The following is a 21,574-nucleotide window of genomic DNA, read 5'->3' on the forward strand; positions in this document are numbered from 1 at the left end:
TAGTTTTATTTGTTTTTATTTTTAAAATTTTATTTTTTAATTGTTGTTCACAATGTTATATTAGTTTCAGGTGTACAGAATAGTGATTTGAAATTTTTATAGGGTTATACTTCATTTAAAGTATCCAGCAGATTCATTCCAGGGTAAATATCTGAAGAAAAGAAAAAAAAAATCTAATTCAAAAAGGTATATACTCCCCAATGTTCACAGTAGCATTACTTATGATAGCCAAGATATGGGAGCAAACTAAGTGTTCAACAGATTAATGGTTAAAGAAGATGTGGTATGTGTGGTATGTGTGGTATGGAATATTATTCAGCATAGAAACGAATGAAGTTTTCCTTTTGCAACAGCACAGGTAGACCTGGAGTGTATTATTATGCTATGCTGAGTTCTTACCTTATGAATCATTGATACTTAAAATTTCTTACTCAAAATCCTATTGCCAAAATTCTTCTTAGTACACTTGTTCATAGGCAGGTGATCTATATTTTTTATACTGAAATTTTAATTTTATATGTTTAAGATAATAATTGCTGATATTTTCTTTCACTTAAAAATATATGTAGTATATTGATGCATATACATGGCATCTGAAAAAGTTGATTTAGACAATCTTATTTACAAAGCAGAAACAGAGACACAGATGTAGAGAAACAGATGTGTGGATATGGAGTCTGGGGGGGGGGAGGGGGATGAATTCGAAGAGTAACATTGACATATGTTCACTACCATGTGTGAAGTAACTAGCTAATGGGAACATGCTGTATAGCTCAGGGAACTGAGCTTGGTGCTCTGTGATGACCTAGATGGGTGGGATGGGGGTGGGGTGGGCAGGAAGTCCAAGAGGGAGGAATATATGTATACGTATAGCTGATTCACTTTGTTGTACAGAAGACACACAACATTGCAAAGCAATTATACCCCAATTTTAAAATTTCTAAGCTAAAAATAAAAGTAAACAATCTAAAAAAAAATACACTCTATTTTAGAGAAGTTTTAGGTTCACAGCAAAGTTAAGCAGAAGGTGAAGAGATTTCTCACATACCGTTGCTCCACTAACCATATCCTGTGCTACTATCAACATCTCCTGCATTTTTTTTTACACTAGATGAATTTACATTGACACATCATTATCACCCAAAGTTCATCATTTACTTTAGGGCTCACTCTTGATACGTATTCTATAGGACTGGACAAATGTATGACATGTATCTCCTACTACAGTTATCAGAGTAGTTTCAGTTCCCTAGAAATCCTCTGTGCTCTGTTACCTACATTTTCTTGATCACCTCTGGCTCAGATTTCCTGCATTTACTAATTCCTACTCTGCATTTTAAATTATTTTTTTATTTCTACCTTGCCGGGGTCCAGCCTTGGTGGATCCAGGGTAATTCGAAGGTGGGGACAGAATTGGCGTCCTAGGAAAAAACTTATCTAATTACAGATATAGAGAAAGATTAGAAACGGATAGTGTAGTAGGAAATATTAGTGGAGAAAAAGAGGCTGAATAACTTGGTTTATGTGGAATACCAGTCACCACCTATGTAGGCCACAGGCGTCTTTCCGTTCTCCCGGAGAGGAGGCACTGAGGCCTCCCCAGTCCTATCTTAGAAGCCCAGGCAAAATTAACAGGCTTGGTGAATACCCACATTCCAGATGGGAATTCAGCCAGAAAAATGGGGAGCAAGAAAGAAACGACATGGGGGAATCAGTCTTTCTAGAAACTGATCCGAATTTTTTATTTTTAGGTTTGCTTATATACCTTTTGTTACACATAGGGATGAATACAGAGTCACACGGGGGTCAGCAGTCCAGACCTTTATCAAAATCAGGTGCTTTACATAAAAAAAAGATCTTAGGGGTTTTACATTATCTTCTGGCCATGAGGCCTGCTGACATTTTACAACCCTTTCTTTCTGATAACCAAAAAACTTATTTTTTCCAAGAGTGTTTTTTCTTAAACCAGGCGCCACCCTCTGAAGGTAGCAGATAAAGTTGCATTGCTATGGCGTGAGGGTGTAATGGGTTACAACTAAGAAAGGAATTGATTTAACCTAAGGTTAACATGATTAATCTTAAAAGTTAATATTTATTTCTCCTATATGCTAGTTATATTCATTATAAGGGCAAGGAATATGGAGATTTAGCAGCAAACATCAGCCCAACAAATGAAAACCTTTCACCAATGTTCCCCTTAAGATCTATTTACTCTTAAGATAGTGATAAAGTTACATTTTTACATAGCAAGGACACAGTGATTTATAACAAAGTACAGTGATCTATAACAAAAGAGAAAATTCATTAACTCAAAAAGTCTAGTATTGCTAACATCAAAAACTACTATATTTCCTTTTCTATATTCCAAATACATCAATTAATATATTCCCAGGTGCCTAAGGATATGGAGGCCTGGCGGCAATCATTGACTCAACAATGAGAAAAGCCCTATGCTAATTAAGACTCTCAAAATACTCCAAACTCTCTGTGCTGTTTATGGTTGAGAGGTTGTCACACAAGCTAGTCTGTCAGCAGAGAGGTTTGATCTGAGACACCCTTGTCACACCCAGGGCAGGGAATTAACAGTAATTATTGGCACAACAAATGAAAAAACCCTTCACCAATATAATTCCTAACCAACCCACTATACTAATAATTTCTAACTTCCCAAAAGAATCTGCCTTTAGTAAGTCTAAAACATCTTGTGCCTCTCATGGTTGGGAGGCTGTAAACAATCACATATGGCCAGACGAACCTATACAGGCAGGCTAGATAACCTTCAGAGGAATTTGTAAGTTGAAACACTCTTGTCATGCCCAGGAATTTTTATTGACTTGGAGCTGCACGTTTACTCCTTCTCCAAGAGGACCGGTGGGGAACAGCCCCCCATAAAGTCAGAGGTGTAGGCGAGAGCATGAAACAGTAAAGCAGGTAGACTCTGGTTTTGGGGTAGATGCTCGGGAACAGGGGGTTTCCTGAGGCTTGATCATGCCTTTGCGTATGCTAAGCCTCCTTCCTTGTGACCTTTGCCATGGGCGGAGTTCCTCATGCTAGCTCCTGGCACTATCTCACAGCTAGCTTTTTCTCCTTGAATCTTCCCTACTCCTCCAAGTAAACATGCATAAATATCCATTTACATGTAACATAGCTCGACTAAAAATTATAGGTCATGGGAGAGTGGAACATATTTTTTGTTAGAGAGCTACAAATCCAAAATCAAATGTTACAATTTTCCTGAAGAGTTCTCTTAGCAACCCCTTCACCAATGATAGGTCATTGACAACTGGACCCTACTTATCCTCTCAGTCTAACTCAATCTCAGCTTCTCTCATTCTGGAAAAAAATAATTGTCCAACTAATATGTGAAAAAATTAATCCATACTCCATGTATGGAGTCTCTTAAATCATTAAAACAAATCTCTTAAAACATTAAAAGGCCCAGAAAAAGTGCTTTCTATATGATTTGATCTATTCTTTTTAATAAACTAATTGTGAATATAACTGGCAATGTTTTTCTTATGTATTTGTATACTATGTGTAAGACATTTCCTATGTAACAAGATTATTTGAATTCTGTCACTAGGCCTACAAGAAACATATCAACACCCCATATAATGGATGAAAAAACTACAGCTTGGAAATGTTAGATACTTTAGCCAGGGTTATAAAATATAAATACTAGGTATAAAGTACTGAGTCCTGAACCTGGATTTAGGTTTCTTTGTACCAAACTAAGCTGTACGATATTGTGTTGATATTGTGTCTTTTTTCACAATTACATTTTGAGCTCCCTGATGTAGGCATGGGCAGGGACAGTCTCATACATTTCATAGCTGTTCCATAATACCTTCCAAGATGCAATGCATAGACTCAATAATTGCAGAGTGGAAAGTCTGAGGCAATGTGCCTAAAACATTCTCAAAGGCACAATGATTCCAAGTCAAGTCACGCACACTCTCGAGAGTGACGTTTGGACACACTCGGGAAAGCCAGAGGATCCATTTGTTGATTCACTTCCTCCACACGGATTTCCACTGGAGACAGTGAATCTAGAGGAGAACATCGCACTCATAGATGCTGCTACATTACCTCAATGATGTTGTCTCTCCTGGGATTTCTCTCTCATAGATTCATGCTTTCCTTAGCCAGGAGCGTCATGGGCAGAGGGCTGGGGATATTGGGATATTTTGCTATTTCCAGGGCAAACAGGGATGCACAGGAATCCAGCGTGCCTGGCTTAGGCTTATCTGCCTGGAGACACCCTGCAGTCATATTCACTCTCCCATTCCTCACAGGCTATGTCAGGAAAGTCTGTGTGCTTATATAGCAGGAATTCACCTAGCAGGTGAGACAAACTACACCTGTCTTCTAGGGACCCTAAGTATGTCTGTGATTTCTACTCCCTCCCCTCTCCCATTAGGGTTACTAACCCTAAGTAAGGACAAGTTTTTGGTCCTCAAATATCCACATTATTATCTTATTCTAATCCTCTCCTAACTGACTTTCAGTTCTTTCTATATCTAGAGAATTCTTATCCCCTAAGGGTGAGAAGAGGAGACAATGCTTTTGCTGTTATAATGCAGTCCTCAAAATTTAAGGTATTGGAAACAAATTTTGACGTTTGATACCAAAAATTTGACTTTTGGTACTTTTGAGTTCAAAATTCTTTTCTCTAATTTTTGTCATAGCTTTATAAAGCTGTATTAAAATGGGTACAGAATTGGGAATTCCCTGGCATGCCAGTGTTTATGACCCAGTTTTCTTTGCTGTGGTTCTGAGTTCGATCCCAGTTTGGGGAACTAAGATCTCACAAGCTGGACAGTGCAGCCAAAAAAAAAAAAAAAAAACCAAACAGATGAGTACAGACTTCTCTCTTGGTTTTTGTATTTCTGCTATAAAAAATCTATACCAAGGGAAAAAGGTATATATTACTTTCACTGATGCCTGAATTAAGAGGTGGATGGCAATGCCAAGAGCCAAGAGTGGAAACAGTAGGAAGAGAGACATATTAACCATAGTGAAATACTGAAATATTATGATTTTATACAAGTTGCTCTTATGTTCCTTGGCATGAAACATGATCTGAGAAATGAAATGAAGGGGCCTAAAGCATAAGAGAATATGATCTTGGTTAGCCCTGAGATGAAAGACAGGAAAAATTTCTATTGAAGGGGAGTTTATTGCTTCCATGGTGATATGGGGTCGGGGTCACTAGGGAATAGGTAGCTGGGTGGAATACCCCAGTGATATCATGGTAGGCAACTATTGAGAACAGAAAAAATATCAGAAAGTTAGGGGAGAACTCTGAGGTATATGTGAGCTCTGAGATGATACAGCATCTTAAGTCCCAGAGAAGAGAGGAGGGGCAGAGTGTAGGGGGAGAGAGACTATATGATGAACTTGGCCAGAAAATAGTTCTAGGTCGTCTAGCGCGTCCACTCTTCTGCTCTCATAGATGGGCAGAGCACCTGCAACAGGAAAGGCATGAGACTGATGAGTCCTAGGGAGCTTCTGTGCTGTAGTCATGCTGGTTCCCAATTCTCCCACAACGTTTCAACCACGTTTGTGTCTGCAACTTCTTCCCGCTTCGCTTTCTCCTGAAGTGTGTCTGTGGCACTGACAAATATTGATCCTTACCTTCCTTTCTAGGGTGCGACTCACAAGGGACCCTGGTGTCTGGAGGCCCCACCTGAGCGCAGGCCTTGGATGATGAAGATGGTGCCCACCACGATGCCCACGAGGCCCATGGTCAACCCCAGGGCACAGACCACAGTCTCTGTCAGCTCTGACATAGGGGCTGGAATCTCAGGCTCTGGAAACGTGAAGTTATGAAAGTCAGAATACAGAGTGTTGGTTCATGTGCCTGTGTATGAGGTGGGTAGGAGTTGTGTTGTTCATGCTACAAAAACTCAGGGCACCAGGCTTAGGGAAGAGAATGAAGGTTTCTATAATTTTAGAAACCTTGAAGTGTGGAAAACCAGCTTTGGACTGTGAGATTGAGGGACCAAAACTCAGCGTGTTTTGTACTTGGTAGAAAAAGAGAGAGTACTGATAGGAGTGGAGCTTGTACATACCCCAGTGTTTGAGCAGTGGCTCCTCCAGGCCCCAGTGTTCCACTTTGCAGTCATAAACGTCATCATCAGAAGGGAGGAAGGTGAGATAACCAAACTTGAAGAAGGAATGATCATCCTTGGGGAGGAAGCTGGTCTCATAAACACCCTTCGTGACTGCATGCCCGTTCTTCAACCATGTAATGTTGATCACAGGGGGGAAAATGTTGTCCACGTGACAGATGAGGGTGTTGGGCTGACCCAGCATCACGGGAGACTTGGAAAACACAGTCACCTCAGGAACCTCTATGGTGAGGAAACAGCACAGATGTGAAATGGGAAAAGCTTGGCCCTGATTCTGCACTGCCTCCTGGGGGAGCCCGCCCACCAACGTTTCCCAGTCTGAGAGGAGGAGGAGCTCTTGTTTGCCTTCTGCTGGGAGATGCTATACTCTGCCCACGCTTTATCCCCGTGCTGTCTGTGGGCATGCTTGTTAAGGAGGGAGGCGTGTGGGACTCCTCCTTGAGGGATTCAAGGAATATGTTATGGGAGTAAGGGTCCTTATATTACATGGAAATATGTGATCTTTGAGATGGGAGAGGATGAGTGGTCAATAATTACTATGACACCTGGGGACCCTTGGAAAAGTTTCATAGAGTGGTGAAGGATATCCCTCCTTAGAGAAGAAGGGAGTGAAGCCTGATATGAAAGAATAGATTCAGGAAAGAGAAGTAGAATGGTGGACACTTACCATTGATAACTGGGGTAAAGTTGTACCATTTAGTCATGACATCCAAGTTGTGTTTCTCTGTAGCTATGTTACTCAGTGCAACTTGAATGTGAAAACCTGCAAACTGGCCAAACATAGGCAGCCGCCAGACAGTCTCTTTCTTCTCCAGGTCCACATAAAGCAGCTCGTCTTCGTCAAATTCCTGGGTGTACTCGCTAGAGGGACCATGAGATTGGTAGAATTCTGCGCCATAGGTGCCAACGTGGTCAGCTGATAAGTGAGGGTGAGAAGCAGGAAAGTGGAAAACAGAGAGAAAGAACATATTAAAAAAAGTAGAAGAGACTAACTTTCAAAGACTGCGGGGTTCATCTTTAGCACAAAGTCTCTAAGCAAAATTCCCAGTATCGGCTTCCTTCTCCCTCAGTGTTGGTAGCTGTCCTGTTAGAATCCTCGCTGTTTTTGCACTGTAACACGTGTGATTCTTGGGCTTCCTTTGTGGCCTGGTGGGTAAAGAATCTGTGTGCAATGCAGGAGACCTGGGTTCAGTCCCTGGGTTGGGAAGATCCCCTGGAGACGGGAAAGGCTACCCACTCCAGTATGCTGGCCTGGAGAATTCCATGGACTACAGTCCATGGGGTCGCAGAGTTGGACATGACTGAGCTGCGTTCACTTTCACTTTCATATGCTCACAAGGGCAGGATTTCACAGGCTTTGTTTACTGCTATTTCCTGCCTGCCCAGCTCAGTGCCTGGCACATTGTAGGTCTGTAATAAAGAATATAATGGAAAGAAAGAAGAAAGAAGGGAATGAATGAATTATCCTGGTATTAGCTTTCTTCTCGCTTCTTCAAAAGTTTTTTCTCTCACTTAATTTTTCATCAGATAAAAATACATTCATTGTGATTCTTCTCCCCTCAGGCTGACTCAGAGCAGAACATTTACTGCATAGAGATTCCTTCTTTTTTTTTTTTTAACCAAGGAGAAGCCCACATGATTTTACTAGTTTAAAAGAATATCCTCTTTTATAAGATATAAGAAACAGTATGACAAGGACAGTGGCAATGTAACAAAGCATATAAAGAATAAACAATGCTTCTAAGCTGTACATCTTGTTAACTGTAGTGATTCTTAAAGAAGAATGCCTGATTCTTTCTGAAATTAAAAAAATGGAAGTTTTATTTTGCATTTCTGACATTTCCTCCCCCTATTTTTTTTCTTTAAAGTGAAAGTCACTCAGTCGTGTCCGACTTTTTGCGACCTCATTGACTTGAGCCTGCCGGGTTCCTCTGTCAGTGGAATTCTCCAGGCAAGAATATTGTAGTGGGTAGGCTTTTCCTTCTCCTTCTCCAGGGGATCTTCCCAACCCAGGGATCAAACCCAGGTCTCCCGCATTGCAGGTGAATTCTTTACCATCTGAGCCATCAGGGAAGACCATTTTTTTTTTTTTTCTTTAAGGAGGTAATGAAACTTTTTCTGATTCAACACATACTTGTTGAAGACTCAGAGTGAATTATAACCCTTTTCTTCAAATGGACAATGTACTTTTCTGAGGATGCTAAAGAAAAATGGCAACCAACTCAGTTTGACTCTGCCAAAATCTGGACAGTTTTGTCCAGACACATATTAGTCTTTTAATATTTTCTCTTTCCCAGCTTCCTCATTTCATGAATATCAACAGGGTTTCAGACATTGGCAGAGACAAAGAATAAAACATCTATCAGGCATGTCTCTGTCAACAAGGAGTCTGTTGAGTAATGGGAGTCAGGTGAGAAAAGGACCAAGTGCTGTGTACTGATCAGTGTACTGTGATGGGTATATCCTATGTCCTCATCTGACCTCATCTGTCAATCAAACCAAATGAGATTTTCCTTTCATGTTCATTGGTCTTTTCAGGGGTCTGTTTTTCGCCCTTGGAATGAAATGATCTTTTAAGATTTTTTTGGACACCTCTAGCTCATTCCTGAAGTTTCTACTTAGTTATCAACTGTTTTAATCAAGTTCTCTCATTACACATTTAAAAAAATTGCATTATAATTTCCAATCTCCCCATTCCAATGTCCTGCTTTCAAGTTAGTCTATTGCTCATCCTTTACCCCCTTTCTGGATCAGTTATAATTAAAGGCCTTCTAACAAAATTTCTTTATCCTTGTAATGAATATTCTTGACTCCTTTTCAAACATGAATATATGCAATTATTCCTTTTCATCTGGTACTTGTCCTGGGTTGCCCACAGTGAACCGCATCATACTGCTGTGCCAACTGGAACCAATCACTTTTATAGCTTCACCCTCAGCTGGGTCCATTGCCCTGCTCAGCAATACTCCTGCTTTTCTACACCATTTTCTTAGCATGACTAATCTTAGCACTCCGAATGAGGCAGATAGCGTGTCTTTTCATTTTTGATTCCCCCAAAACTTAGCTTGCTATATGCTCAAAATTGTGTACAAAATGTCAATTACTATTCTTGAGGATCAAAGAAACTTTGGGGAAGACTTAAAGACACAGAGGTAGCAGAGCTATATGAAGGTCAGAATCAGCAGTGACCAGGGAAGCATTATGACTTGTGAGCCTTAAGCACTGTTGCTCAGGTGGGCCCACCTCCATAAAAATACTAAAGGCCATATTTTATGACCATATTGGCATAAAGACAAAAATAATACAGGCTAAACTAAAATTAAAACATTTTCTTCTACCATAAATTTTCACTTTTTCTAATTAAAATAATAAAGTATTTTCATGGGGCCTTATAAGCATTCAGGCCCTTGGCACTGTGCCCACTGTGCCTAATGGGTAAGTTGAGCTTGACCAGGACACTCTGGTGTGATGCTGAAGAAAGAAAATGTGGAAGTGCTCTGGAGAAGCAGGTGAAACTTGCTATCACACAAAATTAGAAAGGGAGCAGCCACGGCTAATAAAGTTGCTGAAGATTAGAGTAACCTCCTTTTCTCTTCCCCTTTGAACTATCTGGCCATTCTACTTTGGTTTTACAAACTCACTCTTCTTGTTCATAAACAACAGAGATGTGGGCAAGGGATGGATCTTGGAAGGAAAGGAAGATAAAGAAATGTATGAACAGAGGGTAGAAAGAGGGGGACAGCAAAGGCAGAGTGGCCTAAGGGACCAAAAAAATAACCTGTGCTTGCCCATTCTTCTTGAAGGACTTCTATAGATGGGGTGAAGAACAGGTAATTTGGACTGACAGTTTGAAAACAATACAATTTAATTCAGCAAGTTTTTTTTATCATAAAGTTCTCAATTTTAAAATAAAAAGGAACATTTTTACTTTGTTAAAGAAAAAAAATCAAGCTACACTTATAATGGTAATACTAAAAAATAAGAGTCATCTTTGACATTTGTGTATCTTAATTACTTAGAAAGCATGCCTCACAACTTTATTTGTGAGGTGACATATATGAAGTAACTGAGATCAAGTGATGCCCGTGTGGCAAAGTGCTTTATATAAAGGTACTCGACTGAGCTTGCTCATCTACCCGCTGTGCCAGATGCCAGCATGGCAATGTACGTAGATCTGAGACTAAGAAAAGGTCAACCGTCTTCATATCCACACAGTATTCATAATTCATGGAACTATTCACCCCAAGATAAACTTTAGAAGAAATATATAAAAAGCTTCCAAAGTTGTTCAGATAAATTTGGGAGCGATAGTTTATGGAATTTTTGGTAACAAGACGTCTACTTGTGATAACATCGCTAATCTTTCAGGCAATAAAAAATGAGCTCATTGCCCTAGAGCCTCCAGAACACATTCACTGGCTCCAGCATCAGAAACTGAGTGACGACCTTGGTGAACTCTGCAACAGCACAGGTAAGAAAGAGAGCGTGTCTGGACTCTGGTTTCCTGAAGGATAAACAACTGTAATTTTTAGATTTGCCTAATATTGAAAAGACTCTTGAGAGTCCCTTGGACTTCAAAGACATCAAACCAGTCGATCCTGAAGGAAATCAGTCCTGAATATTCATTGGAAGGACTGATGCTGAAGCTGAAGCTCCAATACTTTGGCCACCTGATGCGAAGAACTGACTCATTGGAAAAGACTCTAATGCTGGGCAAGATTAAAGGCAGGAGGAGAAGGGGTCGACACAGGATGAGATGGTTGGATGGCATCACCGACTCGATGGACATGAATTTGAGTAGGGTCCGGGAGTTGATGATGGACAGGGAAGCCTGGTGTGCTGCAGTCCATAGGATCGCAAAGAGTTGGAAACAACTGAGCGACTGAACTGACTGACTGAATATGGAGAAAGGTGTGAGGGTCTCTACTATTTCTAGGCCAATCTTTCTTGATTTTCCCTCTGATTCCCTGTTCCCCAATGCTAATCTCTACATCCCTCAACTGTGCACTCACCTACGATGTCTTCACCTCCACTGGGGCTCATCATGGTGGTCAGGGCGAGGGCCCCCAGAATCAGAGCTCTGTTCAGGACCATCCTCTTCTCACAGTGGACTCAACAGTGGCTGTTTTGAGTTGCAGAGCAATGATGAGGGCTGAGCTGAGAAGCAACTTTGAAGACACCCAAACCATACTCTGCCAGGTCAGGTTGTGGCCAATCAGAAAAATCCCCTTTGATGACACCTCAGTTGCTAGATGAAGGCTTTGTACTAAGAGGCCTGGAAGGAACTGGGAAATTCCCTGGTTCTGATGCAGCCTCCACTCAGACTGGACCAGAGGGATCTGTCTATGAATGGAGGGACAATATTAGATCAGAGTCTTTTCACATGTGTGTAAGCCCGCTCCTGACAAGAGGGGTGGGAATTTCAAAGAAACTTCATGGACAGATGAGGCCATCACTGATATGGTGTCCCAACAGGATTTTCTGGATTACAACTCCCAAGAACTCTCCCTTGAGTTGGTCCCCTCCCTGGGAGGCCCTGCCACCTCCCACCTCCCCTTTCCCCTGCCTCCATGCTGTGCTGTGCTTAATCTCTCAGTCATGTCTGACTCTTTGTGACTCTATGGACTGTAGCCCGCCAGGCTCCTCTGTCCATGGGGATTCTCCAGACAAGAATACTGGAGTTGATTGTCATGCTGTCTTTCAGGAAATCTTCCCAACCCAGGGATCGAACCCAGGTCTCCCACATTGCAGGCAGATTCTTTACCAGCTGAGCCACTAAGGAAGCCCAGGAATGCTGGAGTGGGCAGCCTATGCCGTTTCCAGGGGATCTTCCTGAGCTAGGAATCGAACCGGAGTCTCCTGTATTGCAGGCAGATTCTTTACCAGCTGAGTTACCAGGGAAGCCCAGTGCCTCCATATGTAGATTAACTGTCTTTCTCTTTGCTTCCATAGTGCAACGGAATTCTCTAAATATTGAGCTGACCCAGGGGAATTTTGTTAGTGGCAGCCAAGAAATACCATTGCCCATCCTCCACCCAGCAGCACTGGTTGGTCCTGGAAGTGCTTTCTGCCACCATGGATGACACAGGCTTGGTCTGAATGGAAGTCCCAGTGGTATAACATAAATGAAACAGACCAGAATAGCACTAAAGGGGATCCTAAAACAAAACTTTTTAGAACCACAGCTTGAAAATTAGGCCAGGAACAAGTGCCAAGATCAAGAAGAGTGTTGTTGTTCTGTCTCCAAGTCGTGTCTGACTGTTTGTAATACCATAGACTGTGGCACACACATCCTTCCTGTCCCTCACCATCTCCCGAAGTTTGCCCAAGTTCATGTCTATTGAACCCACTCACCCCAGTCATCCACCCCCAATGCATTCCAGCTGCCATCAGTCTCCTGATAAAAAAAAAATCAGAGTTCACCTGAATTACAGCCAAACTCTAGGTGTTGTGACATGCAAGGGATCTCTTAATATAGTCTTAATATAGTCCAAAATGACACATCCATACCTATTGGAGACAGATTCCTCAACTCTTAGAGTGATCCAGACCTGTAGACATTATTTACCAGAGACTCTATCTTGTGCTTATTTCTTCCACAAATCAACGCCAGAGAATCAACATTACTCATTATGATGGAGAACTAGTAGACAGCTTTGAGACAGTGAAGCTTTGAATAAAAGAAGCTCACCATGCCATGAATATCAAGTTGTTGTTGTTCAGTCACTAAGTCATGTCTGACTCTTTGTGACTCCATGAACTGCAGCACGCCAGGCTCCTCTGTCTTCCGCTATCTCCTGGAGTTTGCTCAAATTCACACCCATTGAGTCGGTGATGCCATCTAACCATCTCATCCTCTGCCCCCCACTTCTTCTTTTGCCTTCAATCTTTCCCAGCATGAGGGTCTTTTTCATTGAGTTGACTCTCTGCATCAGGTGGCCAAAGTATTGGAGCTTCAGCTTCAGCATCAGTCCTTCCAATGAGTATTTAGGGTTGATTTCCTCTAGAACTGGGTGACCATCAGCTAAAATAAGATATTTGAACTGAGTCCAGAGTTTCCTAACATAATAGCCAAAATGTCCAGGATATAATAAAATATTGCTCTTGTCATACCAAGAATCAGGAAGAGAACCTTGAATGAGAAATTACAATCAACTGATACCAAGACAGGTCAGATATCGGAAGTGTCTGAGAAGAAATTTAAAACATCTGTCAAAAAGTGCTTTGATTAGCAATTATAAATTATCTCAAAACTAATGAAAATCATAGAAAATTTAAGTAAAGAAGTAGAAGTTATAAAAAAAGAGCCAAGTAGAAATCACAGAACTAAAAAATAAATAAAATAATTGTCAAAAAGATTCAATAGTAGACTGGAGACAACAGAGAATAAAATCAGTGAACTTAAGGACAGATTAATAGAATTTACTCAATTTGAGCAATAGAGAGAAAACAAACTAAAAAATATAAACTGAGACTCTGAGACTTATGGATTAATAACAGAATACCTAACATTTTAATTATCAGAGCCCAGGAGAAGGGAAAGGGAGTATTGTTGAAAAGTAGTCAAAGAAATAACGGCTAAAGAATCCCCAAGTTTGGATAAAGACATAAGAATCCTACAGATTGAAGAATCTGAACAAAACTCAAATAGGTTATACCTAAAGAAATTCACACCAAGAGACATGGATTATTAAACTTCTGAAATTAAAGGGGAAAGAAGTCTTAAAATCTGTCAGAGAAAAATGATACATTATGATAAGGGAACATCAAATTTTATGACAGATGACCATGGATTTGTCACCTGAAGCCACAGTGCCCAGACAGATGTGACACAATGGTTTGCAAGAGTTGAAAGTAAGGAACTGCCAATCATGAATTTTTCTGTATCTGACAAGACTATCCTTCAGGAATTAAGGGGAAATAAAGACATTTCTAGACAAGAGAAAACTAAGAAAATGTTTTTGGTAGTAAATCTACCCTTAAACAATGGCTAAAGGAAGTTCTCCAAACAGAAAGAAAATGATAACAGAAGAAAGTTTGGAATTTCAGAACAGAGGCAACAAGTGAATGGATAGGAATGAATTATACCTGCTGGAGTCCAGCCCCGGTGGATCCAGGGTGATTTGAAGGGGAAACGGATAGGTGAGGAAAAACTTATTTACTTAGAAATATAAGATTAGGAAAAAATAGCATAGTAGGACAATTTAGTGGAGAAAAGAGGCTGAATAACTTGGTTTACATGGAGAACTAATAAAACTTCAGGATAAGAAGTTTGCACCATCTACGTTAGGCCACCGGCGCCAGTTTGAATATCGGAGGGTGCCCCGCCTTGGGCTCCCTCTGTCACGGATCTTAGAGGCCAGGGCAAGTAAGTAGACATGGTGAGCCTCCACGCCCCAGATGGGAATTCAGCCAGAAAATAAGGTAAAGAGGACACAGGGGAAACCAGTCTTTCCAATGACTTGCCCATCCTCTATTGTCCGGAAAGGCCTTTTATACCTTATTTTTTTGTACATAGAGATCAATGGATAATATAAAATTATGCAGCATCAGCAGCCCTGACTCTTATCGAGACCAGGCTTTCTCTCTGCATACCTAGTTGTATACACAAGTCTTAGGTGATTTACATCATCTTCTGGCCAGAAGGCCAATTAACATTTTACAGCCCTTTTCTGATAAGGGTTTGTCAACCAGAAGACTTATTTGTCCTAACAGTGTTGTTCTTCCCAAAGTCTGGTGCCACTCTCAGAAAGCACTAAATAAAGCTGCATTCTTACATAGCAAGGCTACAACAATTTTTAACAAGTAAAAGGAGTACAGTGATTTATAACAAAAGAAAAGTAATTAACTCAAAATCTAGTGTTGCTAATATCAAAACTACTATATTCCTTTTTCTATATCCCAATTGATTAATATTCTTCAGGTGTCTAAAAGATAAAGAATATGGAGGCTTGGCAGCAATCATTGATTCAACAGTGAAACCCATCACCAATATAATTTTTAGCTTTTTAGAAAAGGTTCTGTATCTTTAAGATGCTTTAAGCTTTGTGCCTCTCACGGTTGGGGGGCTGTAAACAATTCACAAGTTGTAAAAAGTCCTGGGGAACTTGTCAGGCAAGTTAGAGAGCCATCAGAAGGGTTTGAGCTGAAACACTCCATTTTTATTATATGCAGGAGACTGTTAACTGGAGCCCTGAGTTAACTCTTTCCAGAGAAAAGTGGTGGTGTGTGGAAAGCACAGTACAATAAGGCAGGCAGACCTCTGGTTTTGGGGGGTAGATGTTCAGGAAAACTCAGGTGGAACCCCTGAAGCCAGATCACGCCTTTGCGTTTTGTTGGGCTTCCTTCCTCATGACCATTGCCATGGGCGGGATTCCTCACACTGGCTCCCGGCATGTACCAACATCCAGCAAGTTTGGGAGAGGACCTTACCCTTTAGATGAGAATTGCAATCGCAGTTTGTGACTTCAGTATGGTGAGACCTTAAGCAGAGAGACTGGCATGCACTTCTGACCAAGAACACTGGATAATAAATGAGTATTCCTTAAACTGCTGAGTTTGAATTAATTTATGACAGTGGCTAAAAATAAATACAGCATTGCTGGCTCATTTAAGTTTTACATACTGAATCTTAAGCATTTCAAAAAGAATTATTTTATTGAAGTATAGTTAATTTATAATATCGTGTTGTTTCTGCTGTACTGCAGAGTGATTCAGAGAAGGCAATGGCAACCCACTCCAGTACTCTTGCCTGGAAAATCCCATGGGTGGAGGAGCCTGGTAGGCTGCAGTCCATGGGGTCGCTAAGAGTTGGACACGACTGAGGGACTTCACTTTCACTTTTCACTTTCATGCATTGGAGAAGGAAATGGCAACCCACTGCAGTGTTCTTGCCTGGAGAATCCCAGGGACGGGGGAGCCTGGCGGGCTGCCGTCTATGGGGTCTCACAGAGTCGGACACGACTGAAGTGACTTAGTAGTAGCAGCAGCAGCAGAGTGATTCAGTTATACACACACACACACACACACACACATATATATATATACATATGTTATTTTTCATATTTTTTTCCATTATGTTTTAAATACTTATTCAAAAACATAACTAGAAAACTAAATGATTGATATGTGTTTCACATAGTAATTCCTGATTTTTCATGTAACTTGTGGTCATATGATGACTTTTTTTCCTCAGAAACTATTTTTAATTAATTTTTATTGGACTGTAGTTACTTTACAGTGTTGTGTTAGTTTCCTGATGTATAGCAAAGTGAACCAGTCATATGTATACATATATCCACTCTTTCAGATTTCAACTTTTGAATGTAGAAATAAGAAGCTTTAAACATACAGTTGAACATTATTTTCTCTATAGTTTGTTTTTTGTTATTTAAAAGCATCCTACCACTTTAAAGAAAATAAATATTAACTTATACATATTTTTCTATATTTTGAGTTCCTTATTATTTTTCATTTGAACTTTTAATCCATCTTAATACTATTTCTGCTTTATTGACTATGCCAAAGCCTTTGACTCTGTGGATCACAATAAACTGTGGAAATTTCTTAAAGAGATAGGCATACCAGACCACCTGACCTGCCTCTTGAGAAACCTGTATGCAGGTCAGGAAGCAACAGTTAGAATTGGACATGGAATAACAGACTGGTTCCAAATAGGAAAAGGAATACTTCAAGGCTGTATATTGTCATTCTGCTTATTTAACTTACATGCAGGGTACATTATGAGAAATGCTGGGCTGGAAGAAGCACAAGCTGGAATCAAGATTGCTGGGAGAAATATCAATAACTTCAGATATGCAGATGACACCACTGTTATGGCAGAAAGTGAAGAGGAACTAAAAAGCCTCTTGATGAAAGTGAAAGAGGAGAGTGAAAAAGTTGGCTTAAAGCTCAACATTCAGAACACGAAGATCATGGCATCCGGTCCCATCATTTCATGGTAGATAGATGGGGAAACAGTGGAAACAGTGTCAGACTTTATTTTTATGGGCTCCAAAATCACTGCAGATGGTGACTGCAGCCATGAAATTAAAAGATGCTTACTCCTTGGAAGGAAAATTATGACCAACCTAGACAGCATATTAAAGAGCAGAGACATTACTTTGCCAACAAAGGTCCGTCTAGTTAAGGCTATGGTTTTTCCAGTAGTCACATATGGTTGTGAGAGTTGGACTGTGAAGAAAGCTGAGCACCGAAGAATTGATGCTTTTGAACTGTGGTGTTGGAGAACATTCTTGAGAGTCCCTTCGACTGCAAGGAGATTCAACCAGTCCATCCTAAAGGAGATCAGTCCTGGGTGTTCATTGAAAGGACTGATGTTGAAGCTGAAACTGGAATATTTTGGTCACCTGATGCAAAGAGTTGACTCATTGGAAAAGACCCTGATGTTGGGAAGGACTGGGGGCAGGAGGAGAAGGGGATGACAGAGGATGAGATGGCTGGATGGCATCATCGACTTGATGGACATGAGTTTGGGTGAACTCTGGGAGTTGGTGATGGACATGGAGGCCTGGTGTGCTGCAGTTCATGGGGTTGCAAAGAGTCAAACACGACTGAGCGACTGAACCGAACCGAATTGAATACCATCCGTGTGTTTGTTCACCTATAATAAAGCAATTGACAATGCCATTTTTAGCACATTTTCGTCACTCCATTGAATTAAAAAGATTTACTTTTTATTATGCTTATACTACTTTCTGAATTTATCCAACATCAAAGTAGGATAACTTGTTCTGCCTTGAAAGTAGTCCCCAGTGTAGAATTCTTTAAATAAGCAAGAGTAAATTTCCCTGCATATAATTAAAACACAGTTCAAACCTTTATTTTAGTCTCTTGAGGAATATCAAATTGAATTATATTTCTAACACCAAGAAGTATGATGTAAAATTCTTTTCAAATATCATCTTTCCCTAAGATCTTACACTAGAATTTCCTCACTCACTGCATTTCCTCACCACCATGCTGCTTTCATTTCCATTCCACCTGTAGGTGTCATGATGATCAAGCATATCTCAAAAGTCTCTCAAAAGACTTGTCTCCTGACCTCTCATACCCCACTGACTTCCTGTCCCCATGAGCTACTGCCCTTTATCTGACAGACCAGGACTGACTACAGGGGTGTAAAGTGGCTCCCTCTGTGCCATGAAAAAGTGGAGAACACAATCTATAATATGAAAGCTTCTGTTTCCTATCTTAAAATTTTCTCACAGAACTAAACGCTTCCTCAAAATACTGTAAATAAATTTTTCAATCTCATGAATCTTAATATAATTCAGTGCAATCAATCTTATTTGACAATTGTCTTTTTTTGGTAGCTCTACAAACATACTTTAATTATTTAACTTTATAATCACTTGTACACATCTACAGAAAAACTTGGGCTTCTCAGATGGCACAGTGATCAGAAATCTGCCTGCCAATGCATGAGACACAAGAGATGAGGGTTTGATCCCTGGGTCAGGAAGGTCCTCTGGAGTAGGAAACTGCAATCCACTCCAATATTCTTGCCTGGAAAATTCCATGGACAGAGGAGCCTGGTGGGCTACCATCCATGGGGTCAAAAAGAGTTGGACTGGACTGAACAACTGAGCACAGAGAAACTCATCCCACTTTTCTTATTAATAACTATTTTTGTAATAACTATTTTTGTAATGACTATTTTGTATTTATTATTACTGAAAAAAAATTTTGGTAAAAATCTATCTTATTGATATTTAGATTAAAGTAACTCCAAATCTATATCTTGTTTGGGAAATTGACAACAGCTTGCCTGTTCCAGATCATGGTATCTTTATTTATTTATTTGTTAAACTACTTTCTGTTCAACTCCTATTCTTTCCTTTAGACTGTACAAATGGCTGGTAGAGTTTATTGCTTTGATATTTTGTACATTTATTGCTCTTCTAAGTAAGTTGTTTTCTAGACCAGACTTAGTGACTTAGTCTGCCAGAGACAAGTGACGCTGCATTATTAGCTGGAAAGGAAAGTATTTAATGGTTTGATCTACATTGTTGATTTACAACTTCTGTAATTTTTTTTAAAAGCACCATTCCATATTTGGTTACTCTGTGGTGAAGTAACCACTTTATGCTGCCAAGGACACCATCCGCTGCTCCAAGAGCCAGGCATGTGATTAAAAAGAATCCTCTGTGGTCACTTAGCTATCGTTCCTCTTGTCCTAAGTGTTTGGGCTGCTAGTTTGATAAATTAATTTCTAACTAAAGCCTTTCTTCTCAACTTCATACAGTAACTTTGGATTCACAACTATTTCAAGCTGATCTACAGTGTAATAATTTCCCACAAGTGAGAAGAATATAGATATATGTAGTTTTGAAGTAATATCAAGTACAAGAGCATAGGACAGACTGCCCAGATTCAAATATAATTTTCAACAAAGTTGTCTTTCTATAAGGTGCTTTCAAAATAATAAAACATTGATTTGATCCATGTAGACTTAGGAGGTAATATGTCAATGAAAGGCAAACACTACGTTCTGATTCAGCACATGAGAAGATGAGAGGTCAGTGAGGAAAAGGATAGGATATGAAATGGGCAGGATTGACATGGTCTGAATTCTAGACACATACCCTAGCTGCTAATTTGGCATCATCAACTTGAATGTTTTTGTGACATCCTGTGTTACATCTCTAATAATTCTAAGATCCAAATTGAGAGTCATTTCATTGAAACCTGTCCATAGAAACCATTAAATGGTCATATTCTCCTTTATTTTTCTTCATGCTTTTCTTGGTTTGTTTTAAAATTCAACTTATTTTGAATAACTTATACACGTTCATAGCAAAAATTTGGAACAAAGAATCATTATAGTAGAAAATTCATCATCTATTTCCCCAACCCAAACAGAGTTATCAAGTGTCCCTCCGAGAAGGCAGTCATTGTTAGCCCTTTCTGGTTATCCTTCCAGAAATATTCTAAATATATGCAAGTAAAAAATCATTTATTCCATCTAGTATCTGAATATCTGTCTATAATTAACATTAAATCATAATCAGTTCAGTCCAGTTCAGTCGCTCAATTGTGTCTGACTCTTTGTAGCAGACCCCATGGACTGCAGCACACCAGGCCTCCCTGGCATTATATGTTATAGATATTTTGATTTTTCTAATTAATCATTTATCTTTAATGTGTTTTCATATCTGAACCTAAATATCTGCTTCGTTTTGAAAATAGCCACTTAGTTGTCTGATAGTGAGAGACAGTCATGTTGTTTTCTATCTTTGTTCTTTTAAACAATGATGCAATGAATAAATTCATAAATTCATTAATTTATACACCTTCAGATATATGAAGGATAAATTGTTAGAGGTAGAATTGCTAGGTCAAAGACTTCATATTTGAAATCTTGGTCATTAGTGCCAAATTTTCCTCCATTTGCAGCTCATCATCAATGTATGAGAGTTTATTAACACTTCTTGAGATTTGCTTATTCTACAAGTAAAAATTGACTGCCTCAAAATTTCCTCCTATATTAATTAGAGTGGGTCCAACTGCTGTAACAAATTCATGAATGTATGATGGCTTCAAATACAGAAGTTTGTATCTCACTAGATAACAACAGGCAGTTGATGTTGATGATTAGTAACTCCTCTAGGTGGCGATGCAGGGACCCAGGCTCCCATATTTCAACATGTCTCCTTCCATCTTTAAATGAAAATGAACACCTCAATTTTTCAAGAAGAGACATCAGGAAAGGTGGACAATTTTGATCTGGAAGACTAAATGAAGAAGGTTAGTGAGATTTGCAACAGTGTCCACTGCTACAATCAACCTTGTGACTGTAAGTAATCTTTATCATGTCTCTCCTTCACAAGCCATTCTTGATTCCCCCATCCTATGAATTTAGTCTAGATTATTTTTCTGATTTGATTATAGAGGCTACCATCCCATAAATGTCTGTATTCTTATTTATTCTCCACTTGTTGGATTATGATTGTTTTAGCATCTGTTGTCAGTTATTACCATACATAAAAGTACTAAAAGACTGTCAAGTAAAATTCATGGGTTGCAAATATATTTCTCCCTGTCCTTATTGGGTGTGAGCAACCTGCCTTCTATCACAATTAAGATTAGTTTCTTCATTCTGTACATTAACTCCTTTGTTTACCTCTTGGTCCACTGGCAAGCGATGGCAATCATAGTCAAATTTTATTAAAATCTTACTGTGTCATTTTGCAGAAGCATTTCTCTTCCAGGAATCAGGACATCTAAATTGGGAGAACCCAAGTTTATAGAACAGTTAGCATTAATTCCACAACTAAGTTTCATAGTAAGAGGAGTCACTCCATCTTGGTTTACATCCTTAGTTTAAGGCTGATATCACATCTTAGAGGACAGTGTCCTCCAGTCAACACTGTTCAATCATTCTATTGGGTAGATACATCTTTATAATGGGCCATGTT

General features: G+C 39.7%; 1 protein-coding gene across 4 annotated transcripts; it reads right to left on the reverse strand.

Annotated features, from left to right (window-relative positions):
• Window positions 1-11,475, reverse strand: LOC138425236 (HLA class II histocompatibility antigen, DQ alpha 2 chain-like). Of its 4 annotated transcripts, none has more exons than XM_069562857.1 (5): window positions 11,147-11,475; window positions 6,802-7,050; window positions 6,075-6,356; window positions 5,638-5,812; window positions 1-151 (listed from the first exon to the last, which is right to left on the reverse strand). In XM_069562857.1, the coding sequence occupies exons 1-4, from the start codon at window positions 11,226-11,228 to the stop codon at window positions 5,658-5,660; spliced, it is 768 nt and encodes a 255-aa protein (XP_069418958.1). In that variant the 5' UTR covers window positions 11,229-11,475; the 3' UTR covers window positions 1-151; window positions 5,638-5,657. The 4 variants fall into 4 exon arrangements, with proteins under 4 accessions (XP_069418958.1, XP_069418957.1, XP_069418960.1 ...); XM_069562856.1 differs by lacking the exon at window positions 1-151 and adding an exon at window positions 5,160-5,468 and having other exon boundaries at window positions 11,147-11,381; XM_069562859.1 differs by lacking the exon at window positions 1-151 and adding an exon at window positions 5,160-5,468 and having other exon boundaries at window positions 6,802-7,296; window positions 8,157-11,278.
• Between the last annotated feature and the right edge of the window lie 10,099 nt (window positions 11,476-21,574).

Source organism: Ovis canadensis, chromosome 20 (genome assembly GCF_042477335.2).
Source record: "Ovis canadensis isolate MfBH-ARS-UI-01 breed Bighorn chromosome 20, ARS-UI_OviCan_v2, whole genome shotgun sequence".
Lineage (NCBI taxonomy): Eukaryota > Metazoa > Chordata > Mammalia > Artiodactyla > Bovidae > Ovis > Ovis canadensis.

Coding starts and splice junctions, on each gene's coding strand:
- LOC138425236 (XM_069562857.1), bottom strand. CDS start 11,228: ATGGTCCTGAACAGAGCTCTGATTCTGGGGGCCCTCGCCCTGACCACC. Junction 7,051..11,146: donor TGGAGGTGAAGACATCGTAG/GTGAGTGCACAG, acceptor CTCACTTATCAG/CTGACCACGTTGGCACCTAT. Junction 6,357..6,801: donor CTTTACCCCAGTTATCAATG/GTAAGTGTCCAC, acceptor TCCTCACCATAG/AGGTTCCTGAGGTGACTGTG.